The 18,337-nt window shown below is 38.7% G+C and overlaps 1 protein-coding gene across 1 annotated transcript in view; it reads left to right on the top strand.

Moving 5' to 3' along the window:
* The window catches only part of CTNNA3 (catenin alpha 3), a 1,492,024-nt gene that overhangs the window by 60,979 nt on the left and 1,412,708 nt on the right, over positions 1-18,337 (top strand). The window contains exon 3 of the mRNA XM_053922528.1: positions 9,627-9,819. Within this exon, the coding sequence (XP_053778503.1) occupies positions 9,627-9,819 (193 nt within the window). The remainder of the gene's footprint in view (positions 1-9,626; positions 9,820-18,337) is intronic.

Genomic DNA, 18,337 nt, shown 5'->3' with positions numbered 1-18,337 from the left:
TCGTCTTTCTTACCTGTCAGCCTCTTTTTCCAGTAGTCTACTGGGGTTAAGTGAGGTGCACTTCCTTACATATTTTCCTATCTGACCAGATCTTTTTCATGAAACTCCATGATCCAGTCTAGCAGATAGAACTTATGCTAAATGGAATTTAAAGGAATCTAGACAATGACTTTTTCTTTTTATAATGGCTTTCATAACTATTTTTGCTTAAGACTTGAAGAAAGCCAGCTTTGAAATTCAAGGATGATTAGTGGTATCTTTGAATTTCAAAGTTGTCTCTCTCTTTCCCTGGGATAATAGGCCTCATGGCTCAGCCTTGGATATAGAAAGTTAAATATTGCCAAATACCATCTATACTTATCTTCTTAAAAAGTGGTTAAATGGATGATATGTGTTATAACTGATGGTGTTTTAGACTTAAGGGACTAACAGTACTATCCTGATGTTTTGAAAGAGGGACTTTAGGGCATCAAAGGTCAACCATTGGACAAAAGGATTAAAAATGGTGGCTGATTTATAATTTTCACCAATAAATGAGGCAAAAATGCCTTTGTTGACTTAGAGACAACTCTGATAAATGAGGTGAACACAATCTAATCTATTTTAAAGTGAGCTCAACATTTAAGTCACTGATGGATTGTATTCAAACCACATTTGTGTTGCTATAAGATCTTGACCATAGAGCCCTACAAATCTAATCACTAGCTATGGTCATTTTTTTGCTTAATGTCTCTTATCTCTTACTCATGATGATGAACAAGTGATTATGGACATCAATAATAATGAGTTTTGTGTTAGAAGAGAAAAAAAATCTGAAGATCTAAGGTAGGTGGGAAAATGGAATATGGCAACAGATAGTGGGAGTAAAAGGCAAATAAAGCTTCACAAGTTTGTGTTGACAAAGGGTACTGGCATCATTATTCAATTTTATAGTTGTTAGGGTTATAAATGATTATTAAACAAAGCTGAAACACAGAATTAGTGGCCATAACCATATCCCACCACCCATCACGGTTGAAAGTGGAATGTTGGGCTGGATGGGACAAGGGATTATGTGATCATGTCCAAACTACCACATGTGAGGTCAACTCATTCTTTATTTTAGGACCAGTTTTGGCCTGATTCGATTTTTTAATTCTTTTTTCCTTCAAGAAGTCAATGTTTATTGATGGAAAAGAATTGTCCTTTTGCTTTTACTTTCTAAGCATTTCTTTGAATCAGTACTCTACTATAAATAATTGATTATTGATTCACCAGAATCATTAATGCTTGGCTTAGGTATAAGTAACAGCATGAACATAATTTTTCCTTTGTTTGTTTAATTCAGTATTTTAATAGCACTACATTTTTGGAAAAATTTGTAGAGAAGGAGACTGTATAATTAATATTGCATTTTTTCACTGAAGACTGAATTTGACTCTGAATTTTTGCTCTGTATAAAACAAGCATAAATAATAGTTACATTTGAAATTCCAAAAGCCATATATCCTAGGATGAATAGGTTCATGGCTGGGTTTCCTGAAAAATACTACTTCTAAATGTTGGGATGCCTAAAGCCCAGGCCTGTAACTTCTCTAGCTGTACTTTGTTTTTAGGAGATCTCATACAGTCTCATGATTTTACAAAATGAATACTATTCTCAGATATCTTTGAAATTTCAGTAAGACCAGCAGAACCATTACCATGCAAATAACTAAAATGAAAATCTAAGCTATAAGAAACATATCTCCCACATTTATCTCTCCATTCCAGAATTGTCTCCAAGTTAGCAACTCTAATAGGAAAATTTAACATGCCTAAAGCCCAACTCTTGATTCCTCTCCCTCACATCTCCTTAAGTAAATGTTACCTCCATACACCCAGCTGCTCAGGCCAGATGCCACAGAATCACCCTTGACTCCCTGTTTCTTTCATAACTCCTATCCAGTCTATCAGCAAACCCTGTTGACTAACTTCAGAATTACCAGAGTTCTGTCACTTCTCAACAACTCCACCACTGCTTGTTCCTTGGAACGAGCCAGCCTGGTCTCTACTTGGGCTTCTGAAACAGCCTCTTAACTGCTTTTCATTTTTCTATTTCTCACCCTTCTACCTCATCTCTGCCCAATCGCCAGTCTGTTCTCTCAGAGCAGCCAGAACGATCCTGTTAAATTTTAGGTCAGATCATGTTACTTTCCTGTTCTGAAACCTTCAATGGCTCCCAGTCACAAGAATAGAAGTGAGAGGGATGACGGTGACTGACAAGGCCTGCACAATTTGGTGCCTCGATGCCGGCTTGGCCTCACCTCTCATGCTCTCCCCTCAGTCTGCAGTAGGTGTGCTGGCCTTTCTGCTCCTTTTGGGAACATACCCATCAAACTCCTCCTTTGGAGACTTTGCACTTGTTTCCTTTGTTTGCAGTATTTTCCCCCAGATATTCAAATATCTTACTCCTACTTCCTTGTGGTTCTTGTTACCTAATCAGAAATGCCTTCCCTGATACCAAATCTAAAGTAGCCCTTCCCCATCATTCATCTGTTCCCTTACCCTTCTTTATTCTCTTCATAGCACATATTAATATCCACTGTTGTGCTATATAACTACTTATGTGCGTCGTTATCCTCTGTCTCCCCTCTGTGGAATGAGGCTCACTGCCATCTCCTTCTGGCACAGTGCAGGTGCACCATCTGTATTTGTTGAATAAGTGAATGGTGGAGTCCAATATTGGCTTTTTGTTTGTTTCTGGCTGATAAGTAGCTGAGTAAAAACTGGAAGAAACTAATATTTGATAGTAGTCTCAGCATGTGGTCTTTTCCTAGTTGTGTTTTAGTTCCTATTTTTTTCCAGGAATAAGTATACTTCCTAGATTAGAACATTTTAGCTACAGCTGTTTATTTGCTTGAGGTGTAAATCTTTGCTCTTTATGCCATCTGTACGGCCATGAGGGCTGGTAGAATTGGGGAGGGGTCCACATGTGCTTTGTTATTGTCCCTCACTAGCTCCATGGAATAGCCCATGTTAGCAGTTGTTAATCTAATATATAAGCAAAACCCTAAATTATAGTGAAAAAGTGATGATTTTTAAAAATACTTCTGTGTCATTTGTGGTGAGGATTGTTATAGGTTGAATTCTGCCCCCCCCACCTTTTCCATTTATGTATGGAAGCCCCCAGTACCTGAGAATGTGAATGCATTTCAAAATAAGACCTTTAAAGAGGTAACTGAGTTAAAATGGGGTTTTAGGTTGGACCCTAATCCAGAATGACTGGTGCCCTTATGAGAAGAGATTAGGGTGAAGAGAGATATCAGGGATGCCACAAGAGATTAAAGACCACATCAGAATGAGAAGGTGGCTTTCTGCAAACCAGTGACAGAAGTCCTGCTGATACCTTGATCTCAGAATTCTAGCCTCCAGAACTGTGAGATAATAAATTTGGGTGACTTAAGCCACCCACTCCATGGTACTTTATGGCAGCTCTAATATATGGCTTAAAAAAAATGAAAATCAGTAATAAAAATTGTATGCCTGTTCCTTTTATTTATCATTTAAAAATGAACTATGTAATGTTTTTTCAAATATATAAACATTTCAAATAAAAATTTCAAAGGAATATGAATACATACTTAATTTTAGATCACTTTGAACTGATCAGACCTTAAATAAACTATTTGACTGTAGACTTGTTTCCTTTTGATGAAAATCATCAGGTTCTGTTAGTAAAATTAAATTTTAATTTTGGCATAACTAACAACTCTGTTTGTAACTGTACAAATCAGTCAACATTATGGTTTTTAGTTTAAGGTTTCTAAAATCTAGAGTTTTATTCTTCTCATTAAGTCAACCACTATTTATTTATTATTTATAGTATACTAGCTCTGGGTTTTCCGGATGAGTCAAGCCCCTGATTTTATGGAGTTCATGATAAAGCTGGTTTGTGTTCAATAAATGGTTATTGGTGTGAAATGAACTAAAAGAAGATTGTAGTTGGTTTTGGGGGAGTTTTGAAGTTACCTGAGGGGTATGTATTCAGTGGGTTTCCTACACTTCACTCTTCCCTAGTACTTTTGTTAATACAATAGGTTGTTTTTGGCAGGAAATAAGAACAGTTGAAATTCTTGATGACTTGAAGGGACCTCCCCCCACTGCCCCATGCAAAATTAGATAATAACTGTAAAGGGATCAGTGGTTTTACTGATCTATAGGCAATTTTATTTTCCTACCCTTTAAATTTCTTTCAGAACTCTGTTTGAAGTTTTAGCTAAATAACATTGCTTAAATGACTTACATTTTATTTCACCCATTAAAATTAATTCAAGAAAGCAAAAGTAGCCCTGAAGACTCCTGTGAACTGCTGGAGGAAGGTTGAAATTCAAAGTGTTTCAGCTAATAAACAAGAGGAGAGATGGCTGTTAACATGGACTTTTTATACTAATATGATAGTAGACATAATGAAACAATTAGTTAGATTGGGAAAGAACATGATTATAGAATATAAATGTGTTACCCAAGTTGGCACTAGAGAAGACGTTCCATAAAGCTGGCTTTAGTATGATGCCACCTATGAAAGTCAATCACAACCTCACACCATATTCTGCAGTCTCCTGTTCCGTGCTGGGGAGCTGTGCAGGACGGTTCATGGCTTGGTTCACTAAGCAAATCAGTTTAATCTTCCGTGCGTCTAGAGCAGCACAACCGAATGAGGAGAGATTTGAAAATCCTTTTTTTTTATACTCTAAGTTTTAATATATAACTATTATCTATTATTAAATATATACCCGGTTTTATGGAATTTTCAACATGCAAAGTTAAGAAAGTAGGGAATTTCTTATTTTCATAGTGCTTGAAGTCTGTAATTTAGGACCATTTCAGCGAGAAACTCATCCCTGTATTTATGAGGAAGGTGTGTCGGTAGCCTAGCACAGATTTAAAGACTGAGGGAAAGTGAGTAAACCCAAGTTCTTTAAGAGCTGCAAGCCTCGTGTGGAAGATTTTCCTTATGAGAGGGACCCCTAAGGTCTGAAAGAGAGGGATGGGGGTAGGTTGTGAATCAGTGACAAAAAGAAAGATTAGCAAGACATGGGCTTGGACCCTGCAGGAGAATCATCTTTGCTGTAAAATCCAACTAAAGTTTTTGTGGTCTTATAAAATTGTAACCGATTTTATACTGAAAAAGAAATAACTTGAATAGCTTGAAAGCTAACTTTACTGAAAGCTGGCATTCCTTCCAGAGATGGGGGACTTTCCAGTAACACATGCGCCCTGCAACCCCTGGTGAGAATCACGTAGTGAGTGGCATCACTGATAGGAGTCTTAGATCCTGTCTGTAGGTGAGTTGGGTTAAAAAAAAGTTTAGCTTTGTTTGCCACCCCCCACCAGAATTACCAAGCCATGTTTACTTTTTGAAATGGATCAATGAAAACATCACTTGACTTTAGTTTAATCAATAATAAATAACCATATTGGAGCATTTTAAAAGAAGACAGGCACAAGCAAGCGATTTATACAAGTGAATAATTTACAAGTTGCAATTGCATTTTTTTGATGGAAGCACAGTGCTGTTATACAATGTTCTTTTCACATTTCTTTCTTCTCCAGCATTTATTATAAGGAACAAAGCATTTCTGGAATGCTCATTTTAATTTCTAAGCTCAGGCTAGTCTATGGAAACCATTTGGGGCATGGAGGATCTGAACAATAATAGAGGAATGTTCAGTGGGAAGCATCATGAATTATGGCACTTAAAATACATTTTGAAGAAACATTTTAGACAATGATACATATTTTTCATTTTAAACAAGTTTTAAACTAGGTGCTATAATTTGTTTTAGTCTGGACAAGTGTCTTTTCACTCTTGATATATAAATTAGACTGACAACAGTAAGTTATTTGCTTTTTGGGGTGTGTGAAAACCCATGTAATAAATCAGGCTTATTATCATCTTTATATAATGCATGATAGAGAAATGTGGTCATATTTGGCTGCTTTTAAGGCATGTGGACTGTGCTTTGTTAACTGCCTTTACACAGTCAGCACAGGGAACCCCAAGAGCAAGATAAGGTTAGATCCAGAGAGGACATCTTTGACAAGGATCCCATAACAGATTTTCTACGTCAATGTGGACAATAAACTAGAAAACACACATTAAGTGCCAACCAATATTTATGCCATGTTATGCATTTTACAAAACATTTTACATTATTTAACCTTCACATAGTCTTATAGGATAATATAATTATTCTCGTTTTCCAAGAGAGCAAACAAAGGCTTGGTGCAAGGCATTCCACTCTCAGTTATGAACATGGGGATACAACAAATTAGAATAAAACAGAGGGTATGTTGGGCAGGGGGAATAGAAGGGTAGACAAAAATTACTCTTATCCATGTATTTCCTTACAGCTTACAAGTTCTTTCTTAGTTCCTAACTAAAAATCTGGGTTTAGATATCCAACTAAACAAATGTTTAATGCTCTATAAACAAGCAAAATCTCAGAGGCTGCAGAGCAGGAAGGGGTATGTATGTATGTTGTCAATGAAGTGGCGAATGATTGTTACAAGCCTTGGCTATTTAACATCATGCAAGAGTCTAGCTTTCAATGGGAATTTCAGGTCTTTTTTTTAAAAGTACTGGTTTCAAGTTTTTTTTTTTCTTCCTCTATGATGATGATCTTCAAGCTTTGCACATGGAAACATTAAACCAAATTTTGTTATTGAGCTCCAAGGTTTAATTAAGAAATGGATATATTTTTCACAATGTAATTTGGTATGAGGCTTTGTTTCAAATATATGAGATGCTTAATTTCTGTCTCCAGTAATGCTCTTATGAGTTTATTCTTATTTTAAACATCTAAAAAAGTATTCAGCACTCATTATTAACATATTTAGGCAATGCAAAATACTGTAGAGAAATTTTATTTATTTATTTTTATTTTTAAATATATTTATTGATTATGCTATTACAGTTGTCCCATTTCCCCCAACTCACTCCACTCCATCCTGCCCACCCCCTCCCTCCCACATTCCCCCCCTAGAGTTCATGTCCATGGGTCATACTTATAAGTTCTTTGGCTTCTACATTTCCTACACTATTCTTACCCTCCCCCTGTCTATTTTCCACCTATCATCTAGGCTACTTATTCTCTGAACCTTTCCCCCCCTCTCCCCCTCCCACTCCCCTATGGACAACCCTCCATGTGATCTCCATCTCTATGGTTCTGTTCCTGTTCTAGTTGTTTGCCTAGTTTGCTCTTATTTTTGTTTTAGGTGTGGTTGTTAATAACTGTGAGTTTGCTGTCATTTTTACTGTTCCTATTTTTTATGTTCTTTTTCTTAGGTAACTCCCTTTAACATTTCATATAATAAGGGCTTGGTGATGATGAACTCCTTTAACTTGACCTTATCTGAGAAGCACTTTATCTTCCCTTCCATTCTAAATGATAGCTTTGCTGGATACAGTACTCTTGGATGCAGGTCCTTGTGTTTAACCTTGGGTAATGTAATGATGATGTGCCTTGGTGTGTTCCTCCTTGGGTCCAGCTTCTTTGGGACTCTCTGAGCTTCCAGGACTTCCTGGAAGTCTGTTTCCTTTGCCAGATGAGGGAAGTTCTCCTTCATTATTTGTTCAAATAAGTTTTCAATTTTTTGTTCTTCCTCTTCTCCTTCTGGCACCCCTATAATTCGGATGTTGGAACGTTTCAAGATGTCCTGGAAGCTCCTAAGCCTCTCCTCATTTTTCCGAATTCTTGTTTCTTCATTCTTTTCTGGTTGAATGTTTCTTTCTTCCTTCTGGTCCACACTGTTGATTTGAGTCCCAGTTTCCTTTGCATCCCTATTGGTTCCCTGTACATTTTCCTTTGTTTCTCTTAGCATAGGCTTCATTTTTTCATCTGGTTTTCGAACAGATTCAACCAATTCTGTGAGCATCTTGATAACCAGTGTTTTGAACTGTGCATCCGATAGGTTGGCTATCTCTTCCTTGCTTAGTTGTATTTTTTCTGGAGCTTTGAAGTGTTCTGTCATTTGGGCCTTTTTTTTTTTTTTTTTTTGGTCTTGGCTTGTCTGTTACTTTAAGGCGCAGAGCCTTAGGTGTTCCCCGGGGCGGGGTAATGCTGGTCAGCTGCGCTGTGACGCTATACGTGCGGGAGGGGCCAAGAGGGAACGGCGGCGCCCGCCCCACCCTCCCCCGGATCCCACTCCCCCACTCTGCTACCCACAATCAAACTGGGCCCCTCTGGTGCTGGTTCCCGAGTGGGTGGGCTTGTGCACACTCTAGGCCCCTGTGGGTCTCTCCAACGACCTCTCCTGTGAGGCTGTGAGTCTCTCCCGCTGCTGCCCCAACCCCCACGGGCATCCTCAATCAGAGGTCAGGCTTTATTTCCCCGAGCTGGAGCCCTAGGTTACGCGGTCTGCTTCGCTCCCCGACGTTCCTCCTGGTTTATCTGTGTGCAAATGTGGGGCCGCAGTGTCTACCAGTGGTCAGACTGCTTGCCCCGTTCCTCCCGCACTCCGCCAGTCTCGGTCCCGCCACAGCCACGCGAGTCCCCTCTGCCCCGGTGCCCGTCTCCGCCCCTCCTACTGGTCTGGATGAATGTTTATTTTTTATCTACTTGGTGTTGGACTTCCTTGCCATTTGATTTTCTGTCAGTTCTGGTTGTGCGAGGAGGCGCACTGTGTCTACCTACGCCGCCATCTTGGTTCTCCCAAAATACTGCGTAGAAATTAAAAAGTCCCTCTTTTCAACTACTGCATTCATTAATCCATTGATACAGTATTTATTGAGCAGCTACTTTGTGCAGTGTTCTGGGTGCTGGAGAACAAAACATTACCTGCTTTCCCAGACTTTGCATTTTAGTACGGGAAGTATGTTATATATATGTAATAAGTGAAAAGTGTCAGGCTCTGTAAGTGTTTTGAAGAACTAGAAAGTAGGGTCAGAGACAAGAGTGGTGGGGATGGGGATAGGGACGAGGTGGTCAGGAAAGCCTCTTGATGGGGGACTTGGAGTGAGAACTGTTTGAGGGGCCAGCTGAGTAACGGGAGTGTGCAGAGACAGGTAGAGAGGTTACATAGGGCCAGGAATGTGGGTTACAGTAAGGATTTGGGTTCTGTTCTGCTGAGGTGGCCACTGCTCTATGTTTTAGAGTATTTCCCACCACTCTGATATTAGTAACCTCTGTTTTCAGCCTAAATAGGCTAGTACTTACTGACTTAATTATAATTATTTTTTGCCTCCCTCTTAATATAAATTGCTGGCTACAAAGTGATAAATTTTATTTTATAATTATTTGATATTTTTGAGATGTATACTTTTTCATGCTTTATCAGGGTTCTGTATTTTTTTTTCCATATGAAGTTTCTGTAATTAAAATAACACACAGGTACACACACATTGTTCCAATAGTATAACTTGATGTGATCCAATCTCTAGGGCCCTTCCTCCTTCCCTTCTTACTTGCCTCTGATTGGGAACTCCATGGTGGCTGATAATACTGCTCTTGGTGCCTTCACTTTTGGGGATGTACTGCTCTGTGTTTCTATGATACACTTCCTGTTTCTTGGATATATTTCCTTTTGTTCTGGGCTATGATATCGCAGATCTGTGTTCTCCTCACAATTTGTCTAATGAGTGACTTATATTTTTCCAATTTTAGGTTACTACACTTGTAAATTGTCCCCAGAATCCTTCTAACAGGAAAAAGGGATGTTCAAAAAGAGCCAGAGTTCTTCTAGCTTCCGTGGAAGAGGCAACTTGGAATTTATTAGACAAGGGAGAGAAGATCGCCCAGGAAGCCACGGTTTTAAAGGAAGAGCTTACTGCCACACTTAAGGAAGTTCGCAAAGAAAGTGAGTACTCTGGTCCTGGTCGGGAGCAAACTGCATACCTTCGGGTGTTAGTTACTGGATGAGTTTTGTGAGTGTTTTGCTTTTTTCTGACCGAAAGTTTAATAGTTTAAACTATTTTTTAAGTTGAAATGTTTTTTGCAGAGTTCTGAGGAGCTAGCTGTGGGAGCCAGAATGGCTCATTAAACAGCTCTGAGGCTTAGAAACCCAGTCCTGGTTCTTCCCTTTAGTTGCTCAGCTCCTCCAGGCAACTTCTTCCCTCACCATGTCACAGTTTATCCATAATAGACAAAGAGAAGAGTACCTTTTCTGTCATAGAATATAATGAAAAATGACCAATGGAACTGAAGACTTATTTTCCCATACATAAATTATAATGTTCCATGTAAACAGTTGGAGATAGAAGTTTCTATCTCAGAAGTATATTTTTAAAAATTTTTTCTGAAGGTTTATATTTCCCAAACTTAAAAAAATGATTTGCACACACTCTGCATAACTTATGTTGCTGCTGTGTTAATATTATCTAATAAAAGATATCATAAATAAAGGTACCATCTTCCGATATCTTTACTTATGAGAGTATAATAGTTTTCTAATGAATGTAAGTCTCATTTGTAGGTTATTTAAAAAATGCTGAATATTCGTTGGTCAATAGAATAATTTTCTACCTCAGTGCGATTCAAGAAACTATTCTGTGAGAATACAAAACTTAAATTTTTTTGTTCCACTTTGTAATAGAGACTTTGGGTGTTCAAATATTGCTTTCCTCCTACCCCCCAGCATTAATTTTAAGAGATCCAGGAAATTTTTGCTAATTAAATAATGAAATGAATAGCTATAATAAATTTTAGGTCTAATACAGATGGATTATTTGTTATATACTTTACATGCGATGTATATTTTCTAGGGCTTCTTTGGACAATATGTAGAAAACATACTGTCCAAGGTAACGTGAAATGAATTCATCTTCCTCCTGCTGCCTCTGAACTACCTTTCTCCTGTCTTTGGTGCCCTGACACTATCAACTACTTAGTCTCCAAGTCAATGTAGGCTCTTTGTTCTCATTCCATCCTCTCTTCCAATTAGTCTTTCAAGTTCAACAAATTCTATCTCCTTTTGCCTCTCAGGTCTGTTCCCTCTTCTCCATTTCCAATGTCACCTCCCAAATTCAGGATTACTGCATTAGCCTTGTCTCATACCAAAGCAAAGATATCTTTTTTAAAAATGAAAATATACTCATTTTACTTCCTTGCTTAAAATCCATTCTAGTAGCTTTTGAAGGATTAGGGGTCTGTCTGGATACAGTGGAAACTTTTAAACCTAGCTCCCACAGCATTTAATAATGTGGCTTCTGCCATTCTCTCTCTTCTCATTTCTGGATTCTGTCTCCCCTCAAGCTTTCCTCCAAACTGGTACTCTAAGTATCTGGAATGATCCAAGTTGCTTTATGCCTCTGTCAGCAGAGCCATTCCCTTGCCCTGGAGAGCTCTTCTCATTCAGCCAGTTCTCACTCAGCAGCAAGGCTCAGCCCGAGTCGTCTTTTCCAGGAATTGTTTACTGGATGTTGATTTAGATGCCTGTCTTCTGTCCTGAGAGATTCTGAGCATTTCTCTTTCAGAGGACTTACCACCCCATGCACCAAACATTGATTTAATTGTTCAGTAATCTAGACTCTTAATTCCTTGAGGGTGGCAAGTACCACTTTTTTATTAGCAATGTCTGACCTATAACAGACACCTGATAAATGTTGTAAGTAAAACGTTGATGCATCATTCTGTCACTTCATATTATAAAATTTTACAATGGTTTTATCTTTCTGTCATGAGAAATTACTCTCCTAGCTATAGTTTCATTGCTGAGTCTTTAGTTTGGAAAACGAACCCTGTTCTGGTATTGTTCCTTTCAGAATGGGATCTATTTGATAGCATAGTTTCCATAAACCACCTAGTAATAAATATGTAAGACACTGGTCATTCTTAGAAGGGAACAATAATTACAATAATTGTCATTAAATGATATTTCTTAAAAAAGTCAGTCAACATTTTCAGCTCACTAGAAGTAAATTATTTTAAAGAGAATTTCTCAAAGAGAAGTCTGTTTAGATTCCGATTATGCAGTATATCCCTCACTATGGTCTATTATAATGTATGACCTACTCTGTGTACACAACAAATATACTTCGTTAAAGATGACCAAATGTTTTACTTTCTGATTCTTTTTTGGCATACTGCCAACTTGAGCCATGGCCACTTGGGTGTGGGAGGAAAGCAGCGGAAGTGCAAATGGTCGTGGAATCTGGGGACTGGCCAGTGTTCACCCTATAGAAAACAGGGATGAGCATGGCTCTCAAAATCTTGGAAGGGATTTTAGCTCGGTGGTGGAGTGGAGGTCTCAGGAGAATAAATTCTGATCCAAGCAACACTGTATGATACTACAAATGTATTTAAAATAGTTTTTGGTGCTTTTTAAAAAGGACTTTGTTCAGTGGCTTAATGTGAAGCCCTAATGCAGAGAAAATGGGAAGTTTAAGGTATTTGGAAAAGTGAAAAAAGTATGGGAAGTAGAGGAGATATATATATACTGACTTATTTTCAAGAAGAATTTTGAGACTAATTTAGAAAATTTCTTCTAATGAAGACATAGTATAATTTATGTAGCTTACTACAAAATTCTGTTTTGTTTTATTTTACTATATTTAGTGGCTTTACTTAGAAACTTGAAGTGATAAATAATGTGAGGATTTGGTTGCCTAAAGAACTTGACTGGGGAAGTTGGGACCTGGAAAGTATTAGGGGAGGGTGGTGAAAGGAAGGGTGTAGCTGTAGAGATCCAGCAAAAGGGATCCACGTAGTGGTTATTTATGGTCACACGTGATCTTATAGTTTACTTGTATAGTTTTAACACCTGTAGTTAAACTATAGATGTTGTAGTTTATACTGAACATCTATAAATGGCAAAGTATTAAATCCAGTATTTTGTTTAAATAGTTTTAGAATATTCACATAATAATCTAGGAATTAGCTAAGAATTAGCCTAGACTACATGTTTTTACCTGTAGCACATAGTATGTTATTTTTGTATAGGCTCTACTCCCCTACAATCTATAGACTTTGCTTCTAAATCACCTGATTGGTTATAATTAAGGTTTTTGAATGGTTTATCGAGAATAACATATATACAGAAAAATGCATATATTATTGTGAGCAACTCAGTACATTTTCAGGTAGTGAAACACTAATGTAACCTCCACCCAGGTCAAGAAACAGAACACTACTAGAACCCTAGAAGCACCCCTTGCCCCTCCTACCCTTCCCTTCAAAGGTGGCCATTATCCTGTTGTGTTTTGGTTTTGCCTCTTTTTGAACTTTATGTGAGGTCATATAGTATGGTATCTCTTGGGTCTGGCTTCTTTTGCTAATTGTTATTTTTGAATCTCACTGAATTCATTCATTTATTGATTAATATTTACTTATTCATTATACTGTGGGTGGACATATGAGTTACTTCCAGCTTTTGGCTTTAATGAACATTGCGCTATGTACATAGTTATATATTACTTTTGGTGCATGAGTGTGGACATTTCCACTGGGTTTATACCTGGGAATGAAATTGCTAATTGTAAGGTATAGACTCAGATTTAATAGATATTACCAAACAGTTTTCCAAAGTGGATTTCCCAATTGACTCTCTTATCAGTAAAGTATAACGATTTCAGTTGCCCTACATTCTTAGTAAGTTGGTGTTAATGAGGGTCAGTACTTTAAATTCAAGTGTATGTAGTGGCATTTCATTGTAGCTTTAATCTGTATTTCTTGGATGATTTTTTATATGTTCTATGTGGGGGGGCTCCGCCTGCAGGACCCCCCCTCCCCCGCTGCCACAGATGAGAATAAGTCTACCAAGACATGATCTGCTTGGGAAGGAAAGGTGGCCCATCTCTCAAAGGAGAAGGGCCAACAGCCTTTTCCTCAATGGGCTTTTATTGGGTTCAATTTGCACAGGAATACAGGTAAAGCTCATCAATCATTGTCAGGCAGTAAGGATCAAACAATAGATAACAAACAAAGAACTCTGAGGGTTTATTCTGAGTCAGGGTCAGTTAGCTAAAGGGCTATAAGACTTTGGGAAACAAACTCATTTCAGGCTTGAACCCTTATCATTTAAATTGAGGATATTAGCAAAGCAGGTTTCACAGGATTTTATGCATTCTTTCTTAGGCCTGATCTCCCCAGGGAACCTGCCCTTTCCAGCACAGGACTGCACCACCCTCTGTCATTGTTTCAGGCTTAAGGCATTGTTTCAGGCTTAAGTCGAGTAGGGGAAGTAAGGCAGCCAAGAGATTAGGAGACTTCTTGCAGACAGAATGAGGACTCAGGCTGTGAAAGCCAAGGGGTGAGGGTCCATTACCCCCTTTTTCTATAGCCCCCTAAGTCCTTCCCTGTGGGCCTCTTTGTGACCATGCTTGTCTTAGGTCATCCCTCCCTTGAGGAATCTTACCCGTCATTGGCTAACTGGTCAGGCTCAGGGCCAAGCAGGGTAAAGTAAAGTGGGCAGAGGTGGCTCCCCTGCCAGGGAGATAAGCTTTGTCTCCTTAGTGGCTTATGGTCCCAAGGTCTCTGACTCAGCCTTAGCCATAGGGGTTTATAGCTTCTAAAACCAGACAGGGTGGTTCCCAACAGTTCTAGATATAAATCCTTTGTTAACTATAGATTAAAAAAATGTCTGCCTTTTATTATATTAAGCATTTTTGATATACAGGAGTAATTTGAATAAATTCTAGCTAATTGTTTTGTTTTATTGATAGAGATTTTCTTCTTAAAAAACTTTGCTTACTACATAGTCAAGATGATATTCTCCAACGTTATCATCTAGAGACTTTTTGTTTTACTTTTACAATCTATATGGAAATAAATTTTATGATTGATATGAGTTTTAGGGATCATGATTCATTTTTTTATAAGGAAATTTAGTTGATCTGGTATCATATGGATGCATATGGAAGTTTAATTGCTTCAGTATCATTTATTGGAAAAAAACTCCACCTAACTCTATTCTTTCCTTTTCTCTTTCCCTCACTCCCTCCCTCCCTTCCTTCCTTTCTCTCTCTCCCTCATTCTTTCTCTCTCTCTCTCCCTCTTTCTCTTTCCCTCCCTCCCTCCCTCCCTTCCTTCCTCTCTCTCTTTTAAATTATATTTTATTGAATATGCTATTACAGTTGTCCTGATATTTCCCCTTTTGCCCCCCTCCACCAAGCACCCCCACCTCCCTCAGGCAATCACCCCACCGTTGTTCATGTCCATGGGTCATGCATATAAATTCTTTGGCTACTTCATTTCCTATACTGCACTTTACATCCCCATGGCCATACTGTAACTACCTATTTGTACTTCTTAATCCCTCACCTTTTCACCCATTCTTCCACATCCCCCTCCCATCTGGCAACCATCAAAATGCTGTCTGTATCCATGATTCTGTCTCTGTTCTCCTTGTTTGCTTAGTTTGTTTTTTAGATTCAATTGTTGATAGATATGTATTTTTTTGCCATTTTATTGTTCATATTTTTGATCTTCTTCTTTTTCTTAAATAAGTCCCTTTAACATTTCATATAATACTGGTTGGTGATAATGAACTTCTTTAATTTTTTTCTTGTCTGGGAAGCTCTTTAACTGCCTTTCAATTCTAAATGATAGCTTTGCTAGGTAGAGCAGTGTTGGCTGTAGGTCCCTGCTTTTCATGATTGTGAATGATTTTTGCCAATCCCTTCTAGCCTGCAAAGTTTCTTTTGAGAAATCAGCTAACAATATTATGGGAACTCCCCTGTAGGTAACTAACTTCTTTTCTCTTGCTGCTTTTAAGATTCTCTTTATTTTTAACCTTTGTTATTTTAATTATGATGTGTCTTGGAGTGGGCCTCTTTGCATCCATCTTATTTGGCATTCTATGTGCTTCCTAGACTTACATGTCTATTTCCTTCACAAAATTAGGGAAGTTTTCTTTCATTATTTTTACAGCTAGATTTTCAATTTCTTGCTCTTTCTCTTCTCCTTCTGGCACTCCAATAATGTGAATTTTGGACCTCTTAAAGTTGTCCCAGAGCCTGCTTATATTTCCTCATTTTTTTGTATTATTTTTTCTTGTTGTTCCGATTGGTGTTTTTTTGTTTCCTTATGTTCCACATCATTGATTTGAATCTCGGCTTCATCTACTCTACTATCGTTTCCCTGTAAATTGGTCTTTATTTCAATTAGTGTATCCTTCATTTCTGAATGGGTCTTTTTTATGCTGTTGAGGCATCACTAACTTCCTTGAGAGTCCTTATAACCAGTATTTTGAACTCTGCATCTGATAGATTGCTTATCTCCATTTTGTTTAGTTCTCTTTCTGGAATTTTGATCTGTTTTTCCTTTTGTCCATGTTTCTTTGTCTCCTCATTTTGGCAGCCTCCCTGTGTTTGTTTCTATGTATTAGGTAGTGTTGCTTTGACTCCGTGTTTTGGTAGTGTGGCCTAATGTAGTAGGTGCTCTATAGGGTCCAGTGGCACATCCTCCCCTGGACCCTATAAAGGATGTATCAAGGTACACCCTTTGTGTGGGCTGAGTATACCTTCCTCTTGTAGTTGAGTCTTGGTTGCTGTTGGCAGATCAATGGAAGGGATTTACCCAGGCCAGTCAGCTACAAGGATTGACTGTGACCACTGACCACCAATGTCTGCCCTCCATGGAGAATCAGCTGTGCACAGGCAGTGTGGTGGTACCCACCATGGTCTGTAGCTGTCCTCTGGGTGCACTGGCCCTGGTGTTTCCCAGGTGTTGCAGGCCAAGCTCAGCTCCCACCTATGTTTTGTCTGGGGCCACCCTGCCTGAGCTATAAAGCAATCTGAGATGGCTGCTACTTGTACAGGGCTTGAAGATTCCCAGGTGAAGCCAAGCTGTGAATCTAGGCCAGGCCTGGAGCCACTTAGCAAGGGGTACAGGGGCTGGGGGCTCACTGAGGTGGGCTGTTGCTTGTTTGAGAGGATATAGAAAGTTATGAAGCATGAGTCAAGGCCAGCCATTCATATGGAAAAGCAGCTTGGGTGGGTCTATAAGTTGTGTGCGGCAGAGTCTCAGGGGATCTCCAGGGTGGGGCAAACAGTGTTAGCTAGGTAGATGTAGCCTGCTGACTGTGCTTCTGTAGGGGGAGAGAGCAGAAAAGGTAATGGCCTCTGCTCACCTTTCTGTATGGGAGAAAATTGTTCCCCAGCTCTTGCCTTGGCCCCAGACACTTCAGTTTCTTTCTATATGCCACTGGGGCCTTTCAAGCTGCTACGCTGGTGCTGGAGTGCAGAGGGAGTGAGTCTGAGTAGGTGAGTCTGTGTGTGGGTTCTTTAAGAGGAACTGCTTGGGACTCCAGAATTTTCTTCCACCAACTCAATCCCCACTGGGTTTTGTAGCCAGAAGTTATGGAGACTGATCTTCCTGGCACAGGAACCCTGAGCTGGGGGCACCATGTGGGGCTGTGACTCCACTCCTGAGATACCCCTCCTGAATTTTTATCTACCACACATGTATGTGGGACCAGACTGTTTTGCTCCTCCTACCAGTCTCATTGGATCTGGTTTCTTTAATTCCGTAGTTGTCAGACTTCCTTCCATTCAACTCGATTTTCTGCCAGTTCTGAGTGATGGTTGTTCTATACTTTAGTTGTAATTTTGATGTGGTTGTGCGAGAAGGTGAGCCGTATTTACCTATGCTGCTGTCTTGACTGGAAGTAGCCTGATAAGTACTTTTGTGATGGTATGTCAAAAAGGCTGTGTGAACACACATGAAGAAGTGATAAATAGTGTTTCTAAACTTCTTCCTTTATTTTATTATTAAGTAGGGATAGCTGAATCTTTCCCATATTAGTACAGATAAGTATTTATATAATTTAATGACAGATGTGGTCTTTGCCTATATACGTTTGCTCAGAGACTTCCATTTTTTCTGTTTTCTTTTAAAAGATTTAAATATCTATTGACACATTTTTATGGGCCATGCTGTGTTTTATGTGCTAGGCTCCTGGAAGTGAAAAGCAGACAATGCTTGCCCTCATGGAGCTGACTGACATTTTAAGACTGGTAATAAATAAGTAAATAGAGTTGCTTTTAATATTTAAAGGGTATTATATTTTTTTGCCTTGGAACATTTAAAAATATTAATAGTTTTCTCATACAAATGTTAACTGCTTTATCAATGATTATACATCTTTAGATTCCTGGTAAAATAAAATAAATATAAAAGTATGGGTTCTTTAATGTATCAAGGGATGATTAATTTGAGATTTCAAGAGTGTTCAGAGAAAGATTAAGGTTCAACTCTTTTGCATACTGCCCAAACAAGCCAATATGCCCACACAGGTGGAAGACAGCATTAATCAAGCCATCATATATTGTACTTTGGCATGAATTATCTGTATCTGGAATGTGCAGTCTAACACCAGTAGTCTGGGGAGTTCTGCCTACCAGAGCCAGCAATTGGAAGGAAGCATGTACTGAAGGCTT

Source organism: Desmodus rotundus, chromosome 4, assembly GCF_022682495.2.
Source record: "Desmodus rotundus isolate HL8 chromosome 4, HLdesRot8A.1, whole genome shotgun sequence".
NCBI lineage: Eukaryota > Metazoa > Chordata > Mammalia > Chiroptera > Phyllostomidae > Desmodus > Desmodus rotundus.
Note: the sequence above shows the minus strand (reverse complement) of the source record. Positions and strands in the feature narration are given on the sequence as shown.